The 22,162-nt window shown below is 37.2% G+C and overlaps 1 protein-coding gene across 1 annotated transcript in view; it reads right to left on the bottom strand.

Annotated features, from left to right (window-relative positions):
* Positions 1 to 643: 643 nt before the first annotated feature.
* VGlut (Vesicular glutamate transporter) overlaps positions 644 to 22,162 on the bottom strand; it is a 68,276-nt gene continuing 46,757 nt past the window's right edge. The window contains exons 5-10 of the mRNA XM_073970976.1: positions 10,044 to 10,280; positions 9,501 to 9,694; positions 1,769 to 2,228; positions 1,506 to 1,691; positions 1,234 to 1,446; positions 644 to 1,168 (exon numbers count right to left, since the gene is read on the bottom strand). Coding sequence (XP_073827077.1) covers positions 896 to 1,168; positions 1,234 to 1,446; positions 1,506 to 1,691; positions 1,769 to 2,228; positions 9,501 to 9,694; positions 10,044 to 10,280 — 1,563 coding nt within the window. The 3' untranslated portion in view covers positions 644 to 895. The remainder of the gene's footprint in view (positions 1,169 to 1,233; positions 1,447 to 1,505; positions 1,692 to 1,768; positions 2,229 to 9,500; positions 9,695 to 10,043; positions 10,281 to 22,162) is intronic.

A 22,162-nucleotide genomic window follows, 5' to 3' on the forward strand; every position in this document is an offset into this window, starting at 1 on the left:
GTTATATTGGGGCTATACCACAACGTAGGTCTTTATCCCCAATTTGTGATGTCAAATGACACCGAATTTTACCTGAATATGTGGATAAAAACTTGAAAAACACTGAAATCGCTGGTACCAAAACGTGGACCTATGTCCACAATTTTTGACAAATGAGTTAAAAATGGATTTTCGATTTTTTTCAACCAATTCAAAATCGATTGTTTGTGTTCTTTTCTTAATATTGGCGTCATCATGAAATATAACACATTTGGAAATTCATATATATATGAGACCCACATATTCAAAATTGTCCTTCTTCCATTTTTTGTTGCGAATTTAAAATAACAGTGGTTTTCATAATAATAATAATTGTAAATAATTCTTCTAGGCTCTCCATTTCATCAGTGTTCGTTTTGGCTTGTTTAACAATAAATTGTAAATAATTCATTTATGCGGATTTTGGTTTTTTGTTTAATAATAATAATAATTAATGATATTTTAACGATTTAGTTATGTTTGTATATTTGCTTTAGTTTGTTTTTTTTTTAATTTCTTTTAAATGTTTCGTACTTTGGTTTCGTTACTACTTTTTTGTGTTGGTTTGTTTTGTTGGTTTGGTTTAGCAGTTTCTTTTTGTTACATTATTTTAATTATTACCTTCTTTTATTCTGTTAATTATATTTGGAATATTGATTGCTTTTTAAATATGTGTTTATAATTGTATTGTTGTTGTTACTGTTGCTGTTATGCCTTATGATCCATTATTATTTGTTGTGCTCTATCACCCTTTTTCTTTTTTTGTATGTCTATCTTACCTGATATAATTTTTGTTTAGTCCTGCTGTATGCGTCGTGCGTGTTAGCTGCTAGTGTGTTGAGGGAGTGATGGCGTTAGAGTAGTGGTGTGGGAGTTTTTATTGTGTCTGATATTGAGGATATTGTTGTTCATATGATGGCATTTGGGGTAATTGTCCCATAGCTGGTGCCGTGGCTGTTGCAGCAGTGTAGTCATATGAGGCATATGAAGCTGCGGCGCCACCAACATCTGTGGGCATGGCTGGTTCTTCGGCAATAGTGGCTCCAGCCATGGCAAATGGATTATTGGCCACGTGGCCTGTCGCACCATAATTAACTGTGGCCGATTGTTGCATTTGACTTTGTTCCGTGTATGGTGGTGGTGCCTCGCCCTGCAATTTTACATTGAGAAAATTAAAAAATGCCTTTCAAAGTGCAAAAAAATTATAAAACTCACAAATGAGGTTTCCTTCATGTAACCCGCTGCACCCGGTTGAGAGGGATCTTCGGTAATGGCACCCATGGGTGGTGCCCAAACCTTTTGTTCCTCTTCTGGTGGTGGCTCAGCCCAGGGTTGCAATTCGCCGGAGGCAAAAATGGCATAGAAAGTGCAACCTACTAAATGAACACAGGCGGCCAAGGTGAAAACAGTGGTCCAACAACCCTCAGGCTAAAAAAGCAAATATAAGTTTTTTATTTAATTTACTTATCAACAGGTTGCATACTTACATTCCTTTGTATTAGTCCATCCAAGGCATAGGGTACAATAATACCCGCCAATGTACCAATGCCATTTGACAAACCCATCAGAATACTGGCATAACGGGGGGCAATATCCAAATGATTGACATTATAGCCGGAAATGGCAAAACCAGAAAAGGCCACGCCACAGGTTAAAGCAAACATGGCACCAGTCTACACCAACAACAACAACAACAAAACAAACAATATAACCTTCCTTTGAAAACGAAAACCAACAATTTCTCACTTACCGCCGTATCCGAATGGGCCACAAACAAGAAAAATATTCCCTCCATACCGAAACCTCCACAATTGAAGAGCTTGCGTACATTTGTCGTAGACATAATACCATTTTTACGCAAATGATCAGCCAGCATCCCACCAAATGGCACAATTGTTGTCATAATTAAATGAGGCAGTGACCCCACAAAACCCGCCTCTTCAATTTTAAAATGAAACTTATGCTTGAGGAAGGAAGACTGAAACAGCACCAGCAAATAGAAATTCCATGAACGGCAGAAATTCGCCACAATTATAGCATAGACAGGCATTGATCGTGACATCTCACGCCACGGTGTTGTCTTCAGATTCGGCATTGTTGGATGGGCGGAGGTTTCACCCAAAGACTTTTCAATATATTTCAATTCGGGTATACTAATGGCAGGATGTTTGCGGGGATTTTCAAAACATAACCAAAGCCAAAACATGTACCTGAGGAAGAGAGGGGGAAGTGAAGAATTAATAGAAAATTAATAATTCTAATATTGATTGTTTATTTAATATTGCGCCTAAAAGTGTGTTTATAAATTTAATTTTCCCGTTGAATGAGACGTTGGATATGAAGTATAGATGGTGTTAGTGAAAATTAACATAGTTCGAAGAAGATACATTCAACCTAATAGTAATATTCCTCTGAATGGATCTAAAATAGATCCTAGACGGAGGTAGGTAAATCCATTACTCGAGCAATCATATAATCCCTAGCAGTAGGGTCTTTCAAGCAGATATTTATAGTTGGTTATTCGACTTGACCTGTAACTATATATATGTCGATAGTCAGGCGACCCTAATGGCTCTCAAGTCATTACCCATAATATCGCGAGCTATCCTAGATTGATACCTGCGATCTCCCAATGTAGAACAATTTCCCGGCTCTTACTCCATAAGTAAGCAATGAAGATCACTGTGGGATTTATTATGGGTCACTAACCTTTCGAAGTGGAACCCGATTGAGGAAGGGTTCCATCCTCAACAGAAACCTTGGTCGAAAAGGATCCCACCATCTCAACAATTTGTGCAACTCGATTGCGATCTCCCAATGTAGAAGAATTTCCCGGCTCTCACTCCATAAGTTAGCAATGAAGATCACTGTGGGATTTATTATGGGTCACTTACCTTTCGAAGCGGAACCCGTTTGAGGATGGAACCTCGGCAGAAACCTTGGTCGAAAAGGATCCCACCATCTGAACAATCTCTTCAACTCGATTGGCTAAGATCGATGACCTACCCCAGGAAGTACATCGGTAGGGAATCCTCGTCCATCTCGATGAGAGAAATCAAATTCATCAGGATATATTCCCCTTATGTGAACAAGTTTAAAACAAACATCCTCACTTACCCAGGAGAAGTCCTGGATTTATTATTGACCGAAGAGGTCAAGCTAGGTTCAACGTCAAAATCTTCAAAGGGAGTTCGGGTACAAATCGAGTCCCTCTCAAAGTCGAGGGAGCTGAAGGCAAATTATATGAATCAACCCCAGGTAAAATCCAGGATGCATATGGTTGGAAAGTCTGTCCCGGAATTGGCCTTTGTACCTGGACGTGTGGCTTCTACCACAACCAACCCTTCTTCATCGAAGAATACGGTAAAGTGGGTTAGGTTAAAAGAAGAACCCCAGTCCAAGGCTGAACGACCAACCAGAGCCAGTACTCCAAACCTATCAAAAGAATGAGAGCCGGAAAGGCATCGTAGCTAAAGCAGCTTCCCAAGCTAAACAAAGCTAAAAGGTGTCTTCTAGATCTTCTTTCGCGGTACTGGACATAAGGCAGGCAGACCAATAATACCAGCTGAACTTCCAGTAGGAGTCATCAGCATACATATCTGATCCTGAAGGCAAGGTCAATGACAGTTGATGTCTGCTAAATGAAGAACGTCACGAAGTCGTTGTGTTCGCCGGTGATGGGGGATCCTCCCAATTATACGCAGTTCGGAAGCGCTGCACTCCACAGAGCAATTATGGAATGTCTAGATTTCCTTGTCAACATGATAGACTGCCTTTGTGAACTCTGGGAAGGGTGTCGACTAGCGGCTGTTGGTTATGAAGGAGATCCCCTATAGAAGGATATTGTCAGCATGGGAGCCACCACCCCCTGCGGACACTGCGCGCATACTGGAAGTACCTAGTAGCCAGATTTCAATCTCCAGACTAGCTCTTGGAAGCGTGTTAGTGACAGTCCGGATAATGGCGGTATGTCAATAGACACACAAGGTCAGAAATATTTAAGAATTCGTGAGGGCAAACTGCTAAATTACCAAAGGTCTCCGAGTGAAGTGGTAACTTCTTGCAGATGTCGTTGTATATCGATTTTTGTTGTTGTTCGTACATCGTTTTCAGTTATCAGGTTTTGGTTCATCTTTGTCCAGATTCAAAAAATCCGCAACTTGGACTGGTTGCTGGGCAGTTAAACACATACATCGTGTCGTAGGTCCCAATCCATATGCAGAACATGTTTTGGGTATCGGGCTATAAATTCGGGTCCAATACAAATTGAGACGGCTACATCGTTCGGATCTTAGTTGGGCTAAAACGGCTCGTGTTTGTCTTGACAGATTGTGCTCTTCTAATACGATGGATGGGGGTGATCTCTGAGTGCGGCATTCACAGTATACTTCTGTACTGTGTGAATGTTATTCAAGTCTGCCTGATAGGCTCATTGATGTAGAGGTTTCCATTTGTTCCTTTTTACTTCTTTCTCTATATCAGAAAATCTTTCTTTACGTTCCTAGGTGGGGGAAGTCTATTGACATGACCAAGCATCCAACCTATGTCGCTAAAACAACAACAAGGAGGCACTGCATCGACATTATCTTGTTGTGTCGATGCACTGGCAAAATCTTCGGCCGCTCATGAATATGGTCCACTGGTATCATGAAGCAAGAGTAACCATATTGCAGTCCTCACGGCGACATTCTGGCAAGTCTGAATATTGTTTCACTGCGTAGTGCTAACATTTGCATTCCATATTGGCACCGCATAGTTTATACCAGACTGGTCTATTGCTTTAAAGGAGGTCAACAAAGTCTCTTTGCCAGCATCCCAAGTACTGCCGGCCACCAACTTAAGCTGTGGCTTGCGCGGACGACTTAAAATGCTGTCGAGCGTTACACCCAATATCTTGGGGTAGTTAGTGGTCGGAATCCGGTCACCATCTACCAATATGTTCAGTGGCAGCCTCATATCAGCTCGTTCAGTTGGTGAAGAGTGTGGCAGTGGATTTGATGGTAGATATTTTACGACCGGACTCCAAGATCGTACAATCGTCCGCATACGATTTTTATGCCATATGGAGGATGGGGAATTGCAGAAATGTAGATGTAAAACAGTTCCGCAGACATCAACCCCTCCTTGGGATACTCCCCGTTTCACTGTACGGGGTTTGGGCTTGTTGTTTCTGAATTCCACGTACGGCGTAGTGGTGTATCATTTTTGACATCCTATCATAGCTGACCGTATTCAACAGCTTTGGTCAGAACCGATGCTACATCACTGATCTATGTCACGGTCAGTTCTGATTGAGACCTCGATTAATATGTATGTGTGGAAATGGTTTGCAGTGCTGTTGTGGTACTTGCTGCTTTCAAAACCCACGTTGATGATCCCGAGCTGGATAACACGTTCGATGCTGGGGAGGAGTAACACCTCAAATATCTTTGGTGCTGGGGACAGAAGTCAGATCGTCCTGTACAATTCACCTTTGATGGCATCCTTGCCAGGTTTTAGCAACGGCTTCGGGAATTATTAGTATGGTTTAAGTTGAGGACCTTGCTTAAATCCTCGAATCCTGAGTCAACCAGTTGTTTTAGCATCACCATTGAAATTTCGTCAGTTCCCAGTGCTTTGGATGATTTTGCGCCACGGATAATCTCTGCAACATCACCCATCGTAAATTGTTCCTTCTCGACTGGAAAAGATCGCAAACGACGTAAAACACTTCTTTCTCTTCGACCAGGTCGCTCCATAATTGTCGGCGCACCACTTCGGATTTGCCATAAACACGCCGTTAAAAATTACAGCAATTCGATCATTCTTTTACGCCTTGTCCACAATTTACTACTACCGGTTCCATTGTTGCAACACTTCAGATGCTCTAGCCACTTTCTCCGCTTGTGTTCCTCGACTATCTTATTAACTTTCATTGTTAATTCGCTGACACTGGAGTCGCTAGGGTTCGTACGACGAAGCTCTCCATGCTCATTAGCTAATCCCGTCGTCTCTGCTGGGAAATCCGGTTTTATTTAAGGTTTTCCACCAGCAGGAATTCTCGTATGACGAGCGGCTGCAGCTGTGATAATATCTCGAAAATTCCTCTGCTACCCGAACATTAGAGGGATTGGGTGGTTCTCTGAAGCATTGATTGTGTAATTCTCAGAATCTTCGCCAATTGTCTTTCCCATGGTTAAGGAAAGTACGACGTTCAGAGGTTATGAAGTCGGATGGTCTATAGATGGAGATGAGGATAGGAAGATTGTCCGACCCAAGGGATATGACGGGTTGCCAAGTCACGTCATTCGTCAGACCAGGCGACATGAAGGCAAACTATAGCAGTCTCCTTTAATCTCATGATGCGCATAGAAATCTCCTAGGACCACCTTCCAAAATTGGATTGATGTCAGCCGAATAACGGGAAACCGTTGAAATTGAATTGCAAGAACGATGCATTTTCCTGGCTTGAACAACAACATGGGGTGTAAGATCTTGCGTTTCTGTCTCTTTTGTCTCTTTTTCCGACGACGAATTGGAGTCACGTTGGGTAAGTTATGGTGCAGCAAGCAGTTACATAACTGCTATCGCATTAGTCATGGAGGCTGCTAGGACCAGATCAGTGGTGCATGTGGATCTATCAAACGAAAAATATCCATGACCCGGCGTTTTTCTCTTTGGCGGCACTGGTCAAATGAGCTCGCAGTAGCATTCCGGGATATATTTTCGTTCATATGGTGAAAAAAATACACGAACACAAACAAATTTTTGTTGAGGTGACAACCCCTGATCGAGGATTCCTTCAAGCCAATCCGTTGCTTAGAACAGGCAGGCGTGGGATTTAGTGTAGACAAAAGATTTTTCAAGGTCCTTCGAAGTGAACAGACAGACTTTTTAAGGTCTTCCCTAGTAGACATATGACCTTCTAAGGTCTTCTCTAGTAGACAGGAGACCACTTAAAGTCTTCTAAAGTAGACAGAAGTCCTTTTAGTACCATAGACAGAAGATCTTTAAAGATCTTCCATAGTAGACAGAAGAACTTTAAAGAATTAAAGTAGACAGAAGACCGTTTAAGGTCTTCTACCGTAGAGAGTAGCCCTTTTAGGGTCTTCCCTAGTCAGCACAAAACCTTTAAGGTCTTCCATAGTAGACAGAAGGCCTTCTATTGGGTCTCTCTAGTAGACAAAAGACCTCTTAAGGTATTCTGTAGTAGAAAGAAGATATTTTAAGATATTCTGTAGTAGACAGAAGTCCTTTTAGGTCTTTCTTTAGTAAAAAGATCTTTAAAGGTCTTCCATAGGAGACAGGAGAAGTTTTAAGGTCTTCTAAAGTAGACAGAAGACTTTTTAAGGTCTTCCCTAGTGAACATATGACCTTCTAAGGTCTTCTCTAGTAGAAATGAGTCCTATTAGGGTCTCTCTAGTAGACAAAAGACCTTTTAAAGTCTTTTAAAGTAGTCAGAAGGCCCTTAAAGGTATTCTCTAGTAGACTGAAGACCTTTAACGGTCTTTCCTAGTAGACAAAATAACTTTAAAGGACTTTCACAATAGACAGAAGACCTTTGAGGTCTTCCCTAGTAGACAGAACACTTTTAAGGTATTCTCTAGTAGATATATGGCCTTCTAAGTTCTTCTCTAGTAGACAGAAGTCTTTAAGGGCCTTCTCTAGTAGACAGAAATCCTTTTAATACCTTCTCTTGTAGACAGAAGATCTTTAAAGGTCTTCCATAGTAGACAATGGCCTTCTAAGGTCTTCTCTAGTAGACAAAAGTCCTATTAGGGTCTCTCCAGTAGACAGAAGACTTCTTAAAGTCTTCTGCAGTAGACGGAAGACCTTTAAATTATTCTCTAGTAGACAAGAGACATTTTAAAGTATTATGTAGTAGACAGACGTGCTCTTAGGGTCTTCCCTAGTCTACAGAAAACCTTTTAAGATCTTTTATAGTAGACTGTTTAGGTTTGATACATTCCAACTCAACTTCCCGAGCTCAGTCGATCACGAATGCTGATTGACATCATCGTGCATCACCTCAGCAAGTTCCCTCTGCGGAGACCGTAGAGTGTTGATGCTAACGAGCGGTGGTTGTTGAGTTTTCTCTCAATGGAATATGTAAATGTAGTAGTATAAATCGACTCAACGATCCTCTGCGATCGCTACAATCCTCTGCGATTGCAAGAACCTCTGCGTTCACTAGTCGATCAACCTTTGAGTAGTTCACTTGTCGCGCTTTAACATAACGTCTACGCGTTATACTAACCGGCCTCCGTCGCCACCCCAGATTACAAGGTAATTTTTGTTGTTGTATGAGAAAAGAAATAAACATCACCAATAAACCAGCATATTATTTAATATTAAAACTGATACTGCTTGCGTTTTATTTTCTTGTTCTTTCCTCCCTCCACTGCTCATCAAACGGTGCCCTGAGCTATCGCTGAATTGAAGACAATACTTATGGATTTCCCCTCCCTCACCTAAACAGTAGACAGTAGACCTTTTAAGGTCTTCCCTAGTAGACATATGACCTTCTAAGGTCTTCTCTATTAGACATAAATCTTATTAGGGTCTCTCTAGTAGACAGAAGACCAATTAAGGTCTTCTAAAGTAGGCGGAAACCTTTTAAGGTCTTCTGTAGAAGATATAAGATGTTTGAAGATCTTCTCTAGTAAAGGAAGTCCTTATAGGGTCTTCAGAAGAACTTTTTGGTCTTTTAAAATGGACAGAAGATCCTTTAAGATCTTCATTAGTGGAGAGAAGAAATTTTAGGGTATTCCCTAGTAGTCATACGACACTTTAAGATTTTCCGTAGTACACAAAACACCTTTGGGTGCCACAGTGGTGCAATGGTATGCGCATCCGCTGAAGCTCGTGGGTTCGATTCCCCGGGCAGACAAACATCAACATTTTCAACTATGGCAAAATACCCTTATACCCCCCTGAGTATTTCAGCCATGTAAAATTTCGCTACAAGTAAACAAGATAAACTGCAAGTCCCATATCATTGAGTTAATATAAATCGGGGTGCACTCATTGATATGAGAGAAGTCATCCTTGTACCTTCTGGGATGTTGTAGAACAATTGTATAGACAAAACACTTTTAATGTATTTTCTAGTATAGAGAAGATATTTTAGGGTCTTCTAGAGTAGGTTTAAGGTTTTCCCTAGCAGAAAAAGGACCTTTTAAGGTATTCTGGAGTAAACAGAAGATCTTTTAAGATCTTCTCTAGTAATGTTTATTGTGTCTGTCAAGAGAATATTTAGGCCCACTGTTTATGCTACCCCTCCAATACCTCAAAATTTACCCTTGAAACATACAAAATATCTTTCATCATGTACGAAATAGTACATTTAAGTCCACCACTCCTGCTTTAGTGCAACCACAGACTGAGGGTATTTAGCTGCCGACTTAGCCGACAGATTTTTAATTAATTATTATATTTTAATTTTTAGTTAAATTCAAATATGATAATAAAATTTAATTGTTGTAAAAAATTAAAATACTTACCATATTATTCCGAATACACCGTAAGCATAGAATGGCGCCTGATAACCCAATGTATCCGCCAGAAGACCAGATAATGGTAGGCCAACGACAACACCAGCATAGGAACCGCTAAAAGCCAGGGTTGCCAGTCGGGAACGTTCCATAGGTGGTGCCCAGAAACGCCAGATACCGTGGCAGGCAGGATAGGTAACGCCCTATAATTGAAAATAAATAAATGAAAATACAAATCTGATTGTAGCTGTATACAAACTCTTTTGTTATGGGAGATTACACAAAATCTAATAAATATAAGACCCCACAAACTTATGTTTACCACAGCTTAACAAAATAATAATAAGAAGATTTTTCTTAAAATCAAATTCTTTATTTTCAAATCAATGCAAACAATAACAAAAAAAGGAAACAAAAAACCTCAAATCCTTTAAAGGAAACAAAATAAGAAATCCATATGCTGCCATTGGGCCATAACAGAGCAGCTTTGATCTGCTTAGGACAAATAAACGAAATTTTTCTCCCCCACCAGTAACATATCATATTACTTACCTCAAATAAGCCTTGCAGTACACGCACCCATATCACCACATGTCCGTGCATCAAAGTCATGGCGAATGGCACAAATAAATGCAATGTAGCCGAACTGGCAATTGACAAGCCGAATATCTTATTTGCAGGAAATTTCGAGGCAATAAAACCACCCGGTATTTGTGTTATCAAATAGCCCCAGAAAAATGATGAATCGACATGACTCTCCGTGGCCACTGTCCAGTTCATAAAGGTTGTCTGTAAAAAGCGGGGAAAAAGAAAATACAATAAAAGTAAATATCATTCATTCATTCATTGAAGAAATACGCAACTGTGTTATTGTTTGTCTTGAATAAAGGATAATAATAATCAAAATCAAAAAGAAAACGAAGATAAAGATGATACCAGGCAAAACGGAAATGATGTTGTGTATGTCACCGTATATCACATCCTTATATGAAAATAAATCTTTGTATTCAATTATTTTTTGTCTTTTTGTTTGTTATTTATATTCTATCATTCATCCTGACTGAATAAGTTAGTCATTTTTCTTTTTGTTAGAAAAGATTTATGCCAACATCGAGTCTAGTGTTAGTTTTATATTGAAATAAATCATGAAATGAACATATTTGCCCACAGTTGGATTATGTTTTGTTTGGTTTGGGGGATGGGTTCCATTTGTCGATGTTTGGTTATGTTAAAATGGGATCTAAAATGTATTTCCGGTACCCATTTTGTCTTCTTTCTTCATTTGAATGAAATCATTGTATAATGAAATCCTTAATAAATCCAACACTATTATTTTGCGAAGATATCATAAATATAATAAATATATATATATAAGCAAAGGTTATGGAAACTACTGGATCTCATATTTAGAAAAGTTAGAACGTTTTAGTGTCGTTTATTATCATGATACTGATCCCATCTTGATTATATAAAACATCCAAAATACCTATATTCAGGCGGCTTCGTTATATGGAGCAGTGCACAGTGGTGGCACTTACATGGGAAGGTGTGACAAAAATACTTCTAGATAAGCTATCGAGCTGAAATTTGTATCAAAGTCTCGTAGTGGCCTACAAATACTATAACAAAAAGATTGTAGACCTAGGTCCAAGTTTTCGCGTGGTTCCCATATAACGCATCATACGGATTTGAAGTATTTTACTGTTACCAACACATTTTCCACCGAATTTGCCATAATCCCGTACAAAAAGTTATAATTGTATAGTAAACCTCCGCGCGAAAAATTGTCGGTATTGGTCCATGATTTGGTATAATCCCTATATGACTTTTATCTCGATTTAAGGTAGTTAAAATATATTAACCTAATTTTCAAACGAAGTAGGCTTTAATAGCGAATTCAGAGTTGAGAACATCACCTTATCAGGAAATGGATATCGATTCACTTTTGGCCACAGCCTCCATATAGGGTTACCATACACTTTCTGTGCTTTTTAGGATTTAACCAACTTTTCCAGCAGAATTTCCTGTAATAATGTAATTTTGGTTTTCAGAGTGGGAAATTCCTTCTTAAATTGTTCAATATAGATCAGCGTTCCGGCGTGGTCAAACATTAGGGTGTCCCCAATAACTACATTTTTTTAAAGTGAATACCTCCAAAATATTCCCAAACAAACGCAAAAACTGTTTTATGGAAATGTTTTAACATTGTAAAATATGTTGTAATAAAGGCCCACGAATTAGTAATTGTTTTACAATAATATTTTGTACAGTATCATTATTTTTTATTTAGTTACATGAAGTATTCATTATATTTAAACATATCATACATACATCCTTAATAATTATTTATATTAAAACTTTTTACACGTCATCTAATAAATCACATACATCTTGTGAAAGAGATGTTGTCTTTTTAGATGGTAGTTTTCTTTGTTCAGTCACGAAGGGATTTGAACTTAGCAGCAGTCTATTAATTAAATCTTCATTCGTTGCAGTACGGGAACATTTTCTCGTATGACGGTATCTGTACATCTTTATATCTTTGTTTCTTGCTTCAGCAGCTTCTTCGGATAAGTGCCCTATAGGCACTAACGCGTTTTCAATTATTTGCGGGCCGTGAATTAATATTTTATGTACCGATGGAGGAAGATAATACCAATAATATTTACGAACCAGAAGCTCTGCGGTCTGGAGTGTTAAATCTTTAAACTTGGTAATATTTATTTTGTGGCCCGAAGATATTGCTTGTAATATTGTCGAGCACCTTGTTATTAGCTATTCATCCAAACCAGTAATTCTAGCAGATTCAGATGGATTTTTGAAAAATCTTCTGGCTGTGTTCCCATCATTTGAATTTCCACAGCCTCCTATTTTTGGTCTATCAACAATAAGACCCATCTTCAATCTAAATAGATTTTGAATCTTTTTCTTTTTGTTGTTAAGATTGCGTTTATCATCTTCTGAAAACGCCTTCCACTTCTTAATATCTAATCTGTAAGACAGATGCAAAAAGTATTCGAAAAATCGTATGTACGCGTGCAAAGGAGACAATCCAAATTCATAATTTTCGGGATTTACTTCTTTTTCCAAACATGTTTCCAAATCATTCATTTTTGTGGGTTTAGCTCCACATATGTAACAATTTGAAGCTTAATGAATTGCAAATTTTTCCGTCAATCATTGTAAGTTGCAACTTATGTTCAACACATATTTTTCCTTCTAAGGTTGTATATTCAGTACATTTTAAATCGTTAATCTTTTTGAAATAATAATCTTTTTCTTCATTAGCTAGTATGGCTGTTTCTTTCTGAAATTGAAATCGTATTGGTCTACAGTATCGTGTAGACGATGGACGAGGATTTTTCCACAGAATTTTTGATTCGCGCATTTCAGAGGACTTTGCCATTAATTGAAGGGGTACATACGAAGTTACAAATAAGCAGCTGTCTTCTAAATCACAATTAGTCACTTTTTGTTTATATTGGCTGTGCCCACTCGACCCATCAAATCCCCATTTTCCAAATAAAATTAAATCATGCAAGTCCGTCATGTTTTTTAAATCTTCAATCTTGAGGTCTAATATGTGGGATACAGTGTGATCGAGTAGATTTTGCAGTTCTATTTCTGCCTTTGATTCTGTGACTGTTATAGCCGATGAACCGGGATAGCTCTTCTTTTTTCCTTTCACTACTTTTTCATAACTTGGTAAAAATTCAGAGTCTGTCTTAGTGTTTATAAATTTACGTATTACCATATATTGTTGTTTTGTTAGATTGGTTTCCACGATTAATGAAATAATTTCTTCTATGCGTATTTCGGGATTTGTATTATCTTTGTTTTGTTGGTAGGCTTTGCTTAAAACAATAGCTGCTGTTTCGTCTGTTTCTCTTAAAGTTGCAACCCGACGTTGTTTTGTTCTTTTTGAGGATAGAAGAAAATCTGTACATGGTCTTCCCCGTTTGCGTTTAATACCGCTATTTTCCATAGTGACATTTTTTGCTGTTACGCTTAAATCAATTTGTTCTTCGATTAATAACCAATCCATGTTATTTGTAATAAATCGCGACTTGCTACGATGACTATGAGACCATTTTCTCGCAATACTCTTACAAATGCTATTAATTTTGGCATCCAAAGACTTCAATTTATCTTCTTCGTATATATGTCTAATCATAATATCCATTCCATTACAAATACATATGTTGAATTTTCTCATAATTACTCCCTTCCTTTGCAGTCCATTGTTCGAATATATACAAGCGCGTAAAGCAGCACTTTTTTATACCATCTAATAACAATAGTAATAATGTAAGAATAATAATAAACAAGCTTTGATACAGAGTATTAGAGATGAATATTAAAAACTTTAAGCTATACTTTTCAACATACAAAAACTAGTGACTAATTTAACTAATATCCGATGTACGCTATATGATTCAATTCTTACCTTTGACTATAACTTCCATTTTTTTAATTATTATATTGTTTTTGGTCAATTAATCTATTCTTTGTAACAATGTCTCTTGGTATATTCAACGTATAAAATTTATTAGTTAATTACACGCATTTCAATGAATATCTGATGAACAAATATTCTTGGACAAGTACAATTATATTTTGTGGGATCTTCATATACTAAACTTAATCCTATTGATTTCAAATTTGTACATTGCTTAAGTTACCATAGCAAATTAAATCGCTAATAGCATCGACAATAATCTAATTACAATATATAAGTACAAAAAACATTTCATTGGCCATACTTATAATAAATGATAATAAAAATAATTTTAAAAATTCAAAAAATTTAAATTCAGCAACTAAAAAGGGAGTTAAAGTTTTGGTCATAACTGCCAAAACCGCAAATTTCCGCAAAAAGTCTACATAGTTTTGAAATCTGCATGCGCTAGGCTACAAAATGGTGCTAGTGGCCATTTGTGCGAATTTGTGCAATGTGACCAAAACTTTAACGAAATCCATACATCTTTTTTAAATAATTTCATTTTTACCAATATTATAACCATAACATAACTAGAAAAATGAAGCTTAGACAATTTACTAAATGGATCCACTTATGTTAAGGCGTTAAAAATAGCCCTTTGTTTCAGAAATTAGCTTAGAATATAACTATTTTCTCTAATTTTTAAATACACTTTTTTCAATTTTGTTTTTTCAAAATAGTCTGGCTTAATCCCATTGTTGTTGTTCTAATATTTTAAAACAACTATTTTATTAGTGGAAAAGATTTGGCATTGTTCGCCAAGGGGTAAGGCACTTTTTTCTACAAAATTAGTCATGTTTGTGGGGCGTTTTCTCCTTAAGAACCGCGAAAAATGGAAAAAATAAGTTGAGTTTCGAAAAATTTGGAATGTTTTGAAGCGATTTGAGTCTTTAAATTTTTAAAACGACGACATGATTTTTTTGATTTTTGTCGTTGGGCGCATCCACTGTGCAGTGCCAAAACGCGGATCTATATCCACAAATTTTGATGGATACGTTTTTTGGTTTTTTTTGCCAAATTCAACTAATTCGGTTAGAATTTTTTTCTGAAAACTTTAAAAAACCTAAAATTAGGCGGTACTTTTATATGTGGACTATAGCGTGGGGCGTTATAACACATCATCACACTTGATATGTGTTCAGAAGCATTTGTGTTAAATTTAATTTGTTTCGATGCTAAAGTGATTACAACAGTCTGACTGACGGACATGTCTATATCGATGCAAAACTAACAATCTTTTCCGAATTTAGTTTAAGTTCGAAGATGGACTTTATCTGCCAACCTTTTTTTTATGTGAAAAATAAATCTTCCTACCAACAAATGTTGACATAATCCATAGTTTTGTTAAAGTTCCCATTCATATAAAGTTACCTACAGATTTGAGGTATTTCAGAGGTTTAAGGAGCGGAATAAGCAGTAATTCGGCATTTACTTCATTACTTGTTGTTATATCGTAGCTTTATATGCTTTTTAGCTGGATTTCCAACCTTTAAGCTAATTCATTGATTAATAAATCGTTCAGTTTATTGTCAAGAAGAACTGACTATGGTAGAAGAGTTTACCCCGATGTTGATTACGGATATTATCCAGCCCGCCGTATGGAAAACGGCTAAGAGTGCAATCCGGCCGATTGTAAGAAATTATCCTTTACTAATCGGTGACACACAATGTGCAAATACAAACGATCAATAAGATAACTTCACCAATTCGAATTCAGAAATCCTCATTCAATTTTCTTTCGAAATTAAGGAAATATGCTCTATTGTGTTTCTCGATGTAGCACTAGCATTTGATAAGGTATTCGTGGGAATGAAGAAGATCCCCTGTAGCATGGGTGATACAGCCTACTCCTTTGGGTACCTACCACATAACCTTTCGGAAAAGTGTTGTTTAGGGACTCCTCTAGCATAGTTTTGATTTTGCAACAGGTTGCGCTCAAGGCCCTTATTAAGATTTTAGATGTTTTTGAGCACATACTTCTTGAGAAAAATTACCCAGCATGTGTTGTGGCTGGTGCGCACGACAACTCTCGAACCGAATATTGCGTTAGTCCTCACTTTGCATATAGTAATATTTCTTTGAATATTAGACACAATTCGAAGATGGTGCTCATAGGTCCACTCTTCCGGTACCTCCCCAAAAAAAAGTTCGAAAATATTCGCCAAAATGGTACGCGCGATATCTTATAAACAGAGAAACCGATTTGGTCCAAACTTTGGATTTCGAAAAAGTTTGTCCAAACTTAGTTTATGTTTAAAAGTGGGACCTATTGGTCCACTCCTTGGGCTACCACCCACACACATGTTCAACATTTTTGTTTAAGTGCGGATAAGGTTCTGTTCTTTTCTGATATAATGGATCACTTCAAAAATGGACTAGTTTGAGCATTAATCTAAATCCATATTTTTGTTGGTAAGTTCATACGGCCAAAATTCTAATTTTGACCTTGAATTCCTCTGTAACTACTAGACCGAATTTGAACCCTTTTGATTCACCTGAAATATGAATGTGTTTCTATCGAATAGACAAATATGAATATATCCCTATCCATTCAAAAGTTACAGAGTTTTGGCCAGGAAAAAACTATTCTTAGGCACTGTGAGTGTTCTGGTGTTTTAAAAAGATTTTGAACAATCGTATCTACGTAAACGGTGTCGTATCTAAATGGCGCCCAAAGAGCTGTCTCAATGACAAACACCATCATTATATCTAGGTGAATAGACGTTCATTCCAACATCCCCAATCATTCATTCTAAGCTGCGTAAACATCAAGAGGTCCCTGCGAATTCATTTGTTCAATTCACATCAAAAGTTGTATCGTTTTCTTACATGAAAATGCAACAGGAACAGTGGTCCAAAAACCTTTAAAAATCTACGCCAAATTTAGCGGACTAGAACTTTTGTGGAACAACATGGAACAATGTTGTATTTTCACAGAATGATGCTCGATAGTGTCCTCTTTCAGCCCATATATACTTTTGTACCAGTCCTGTTCCTTTCGCTTAACACAATTTTTTAATATTTTTGAAATTACATGGGTAAAAATGTGTGTTTTTTCCATACCGTTTCCCATATAAATTATAGCTTTTTACACAAATGGTCATTTTTCTTTAAAAGAGTTATATGAGTATATATGGGATTCTACCCGGTATTTACCCAAAAATTGGGTGTTTATTTGGGTATTTAAAAATTTATTTTGAAATGAAAATTTTGTTTTTATGTATGTCATATAGAAAAACAATAATATAACAAAAAAGACAAGAAAATCGGTTTAAATTTGCGGTTTCAATATTTTACATGTTTCACATTTATTGTTAACGTCAAATGTGGGATGCAGGCTGCAAAAAGTACAATTTTTCCAGAGAGGACCAAATATCGAGATAATCAACGAAAATCGGGGCTATAGTCACTTGATATATGGGATACCATGAGAACTGGTCCATCAATGGTGTTTTCCTTCAAGGCGCAGTTCAACCAAACATTCTAAATGCTCTAAAATACCAGAAAGGATGATGTTACTTTTTTAGGAGGTTTGTCAAAATATGGACCAAGATAGGTCTTATTTAAGCTGTTTTCATATGTGAAAAAAATAATTTTATTGAAGCTAAAATTTACTAATCCACCGTGTTTTCCTCTCTAAATTGAGCATTGCATGTTATATAGTTTCTACGCACATTTGGGGTATTTACCCATTTTTACCCAATTTACCCATTTTAATGGGTATTTGCCATTTGGGTTTTTACCCATTTTCCATCTCTTTATATGAGTTTTATGAAAACCCAAGGAATATTTGTTTAATTTTGGAAAAAATTTTAAATTTGTTGAATTTTTTTTTGTATATTTATTGTTTGTTATTAGCGTTTGACACTCATATTTGATGCCAAAATATGAAAAAACATCAAATTTTTAACTTAGGCCTTGAATTTCTCTGCAACTACAAAATCGAATAACAGGTATTTCAAGGTTATTGTGTTACTTGTCGAACATAAAAAAATAATTATGAAAATATCCGTTCAAAAGTCACAGATTTTTTACCAGGAAAAACGATTCTGAACAACTGTGCGACGCATCTGTATCATATCAATTTGCTTGCATGCTGCCTTGATTACAACAAACATAAGGGCGGTCATGTCTATATAGATTCAGAACTACATGTATTTTATTCCGAATTTAGTTTAAGTCCGGAGATGGACCCTGTCGGCTCACGTTTTGTCACAGCTTCTACATAACGGTACCTTCCGAGTTCTGGGTGGAAAGGAAATCACTTTCTCAACAACATGGATCTTAGTCAAGGAGGCTAATGAGATTTCCTTTCCACCGTAAAAGATACCTGCCAATTTTAGGTATTTCACAAGGGAGGGGGGTGATATATACGGATGTGTTTAACCTCTACCTTTCCTGTATCCATCTCCTCCAGCCCGACATTGATATCGGTAGGTATATATATGGTAACATGGGGCGGCTTCGCCACTGGGGCGCCTTCGCCAGCGCCGATTTTCTTGATAATTATAACTGCTACAGAAATGCCGTTAAAGGGAAAATTGTGAGTTTAACGAAGATCTTTCATCTCTCAAAAATTGGTTTTCTATCAAATATATGATTGCTGATGAACGCGGTTTCATGTTTTTGGGGTATTGCGAAAAATATTTATGGTAGGTATATTTTGTTATATCTTGTATACCTTTTGTGATATCAAAATTATATTTTATACCGTTAATAGACAACTACTGAAGAATAAAATCAAATAATTTGCATGATAAAAGTAATTATAATTGTCATTATATTCATATTATGAACTATGTAGGGGGGTGGGGCGGCTACGCCATGATAGGGGTGTTGTGGGTTAATGTGAGAAATATGTCAGGTTTAACTTAAATTGTTTATGCTATTGATATACCACGCTATGATGTGAAGTTGAAATCAAATATTGTGCTAAACCTATCTAATTTGGCAAAAATTTCATTTTATGCCTAAATTCAAGGTACCTACTTCAATTAACGGCTAGAAAATGTTTCTTTTTGTAAATTTTAGAATCATTTTTGATTATTAAATAGAAAACATGTTCCTTTTATGCATAATGTTGATATTTGGGGAGGAAGTATGGTAAATGCCAGTTTAGAGTCCGTTGATATATGTCCTATGTCGATGGCGAAGCTACCCCATGGGTGGGGAGGCTTCGCCACTTTTTAGACATTTTGTAAATTCTCATAAATAATATTTTAAAAACAAAAATATAATCATTTATATATCAAAACTTATAGTCAAGACATGCTAATATTCTTACTAAAAATAATATTTGGACAAACTTTAATGATGTCGATATGAGAACATATTGAACAAAAACGTGGCGAAGGCGCCCCATGTTACCATATATGATTGTATGTAGGTTATAATAGTAATAATTGTTCCACAAACATCCCAGGCGGGACAGGGGATACTTCTCTCATATCAATGAGTGCACCCCGATTCATATTAGCTCAATGATATGGGACCTACAGTTTATTGCCGAGTCCGAACGGCGTGTCTAAGACACCACTTGTAAAGAAGGATGAAATACTCAGGAAATGTGGCCAAGATTACTCAGGGATATTTTGCCTCCGTTGAACAGTGTTTGATGTTGACTGGGCGGGGAATCGAACCCACGACCTTCAGCGTGCAAGGCGGGTGTGCATACCATTGCACCACGGTGGTGTAGGTTACCTTCCCTAATATTATTTGTAAAAGGCTGAACTCCTCCTAACGCCGCGAGCAGAATTTGCAAATATCCGCCACTAAGTCTAAAGGCACAATAAGTTTCAGGGGTCACATTCGACAGTACTTAATGCAAGAGCGGACAGTTTTAAACAGCAGTCCACATGGGTGGATAGTTGGTCAACACCTGATTTCTCGGCAATATGCCACAAGAGAGCGAGGGACGTTACACAAATTATTCACGAATGCTCATTTTCCTTCACATTTAATTCGTTTCGACATCAGAGTAGGACAAATGACAAGTAGTCATCGTCTTTTTATGCCCTCCACCATTGTCATTCCGTTTGTAACTACTCGAAATAATAATTTTAGACCCTACAAACTATATACATATATTCTTGCCATGTCCGTCCGTTTGTGGAAATCACTCTAGCGTCCGAACGGATTGAAGTAGATGGATGAAATTTTGGTAAAATCCATTATATAAACATAAGACTTTTGTTATTGAAAACGGGCTATGTAGGTCCACGTTTTGGTATTGCCTCATACATAGTGACGTGTGAGGCGTCGTCGTTTTAAGGAATTTTTAAGATATTTGTCCCATTTGACCACCGAATTGGTTGTAATTTGGTATTTTGGGTCTCTAGAAGCTAAAAAAAACATTTCTACCAAAATTTGTTTATATAGGTCGACGTTTTGGTATAGCCCCTATATAACACCCCATATATAGTACGCGACACTTTATGATATTTTGAATGTATTAGTCCCATTTGACCACAGAATCGGTTGTAATTTGGTATTTTGTGTTTCCAGAGGCTAAGAAACATTTCTACCAAAAATGTTTATATAGGTCAACGCTTTGAAATAGCCCCTATAGGACGATATGTCCCGATTTTCGGTATTTTGAAGGTTTTAGCTATATTATCATACCAAAATGGCTGATATTTGGTATTTAGTCCTCCTTTGAGATATAAAACTTTCTCCCAGAAATTTATCGTCATTGGTCTACGTTTTGATGTACCCCCCCTTATACAACTGTACATCCGAATTTTTGGTATTTGGAAGGTTTTAGCCGCATTATAACACCGAAATGACTGACATTTGGTACTTAGCCTTCGTCGGTATCTACCAATTTTCGGTATTTTGAAGGTTTTAGCCTCATTATCACAACGAAGTGGAAATTTGTCGGTATCAGTTCACGTTTTGATGTACACCCCATAGAACGGTACATCCCAATGTTCGGTATTTTGAAGTTTTTAGCCTCATTATAACACCGAAATATCTGAAAGTTGGTACTTAGTCTTCATTGGTGGTATCCAACTTCCCACCAGAAACTTGTAAGTATAGGTCTACGTCTTCATATAGCCCCCATAGAACATTACCCCCCGATTTTCGGTATTTTGATGTTCGTGTCCTCAATATCCCTCCCAAATTTGGTATTTAGTGTTAGCTGGGGGTGCAATATTTTCCACCTGAAATTTGTCGGTATAGGTATAGCCCCCATAGAACGGTACCTCCCGATTTTTGGTATGTTGAAGTTTGTGTGCTTAATACCCCATTGAAATGACTGACATTTGGTGGTTAGTCTTCGTTGGGGGTATAAAACGTTCCCCTTTAAATTTGTCGGTATATGTCCACGCCTCCATGTAGCCCCCATAGAACGTTACCTACTGATTTTCTGTATTTTGAAGGCTGTGGCCTTAATATTTCACTGAAATGGCTGGAATTTGGTATTAAGTCGTTGATACGGGTATCAAACATTCCAACCGAAACTTGTCGGTAAAGGTCGACGTACTCTGTTGCTGTATTTTGAAAGTTGTGGCCTCAATATACCACCGATATGAAATTTAGTGTTTAAACTGCCATGGGTGCATAAAATTTTGCAGTAGAGAATTGAAGTTTGTGACATCAATATCCCATCGAAACGGCTGAAATTTTGGTATTTAGTCTTCACTGGAGTTACGAAATGTTCCTCCAGGATTTTATCGGTACAGGGCAGCGTTTTATACAGCCTCCATAGAAAGGTGCTCCCGATGTTTGTCTAGTCAGTATTGCCAAATTTTATGTATATCGCTCTATTCGGAAAATTGTAAATATTGGTCCATGTTTTGGAAAGAACAACGATGTCGCTCCATATGAGCTGTTTTAAAGGGAGTATTATCAGTTGGGATATATGTACTACTCCTTCAATAAAAGGAATAGTTTAGTAATTTCATACACGAAATTAACGTAATATAATTTAATTCACTTCAATACAGTTCGTGGTGGAGGGTACAAAAAGTTCGGCCTAGCCGAACTTAACACCGTTTTCACTTGTTACATATTCAAAAATCCACATATTTTGCTAGGCATACGACGTTGTATACGCATGTCTTATATGTCGGAAATGTGGGTCATATACGTCACAGTATCTTACGTGCCATCTCTGGTCAATACTGAGTTATCAATAGAACGGTATTCAAAAGATCGGAGTTGTTGG

This window comes from Musca autumnalis, unplaced genomic scaffold, assembly GCF_047663935.1.
Source record: "Musca autumnalis isolate F117 unplaced genomic scaffold, ASM4766393v1 scaffold_2, whole genome shotgun sequence".
Classification (NCBI taxonomy): Eukaryota; Metazoa; Arthropoda; class Insecta; order Diptera; family Muscidae; genus Musca; species Musca autumnalis.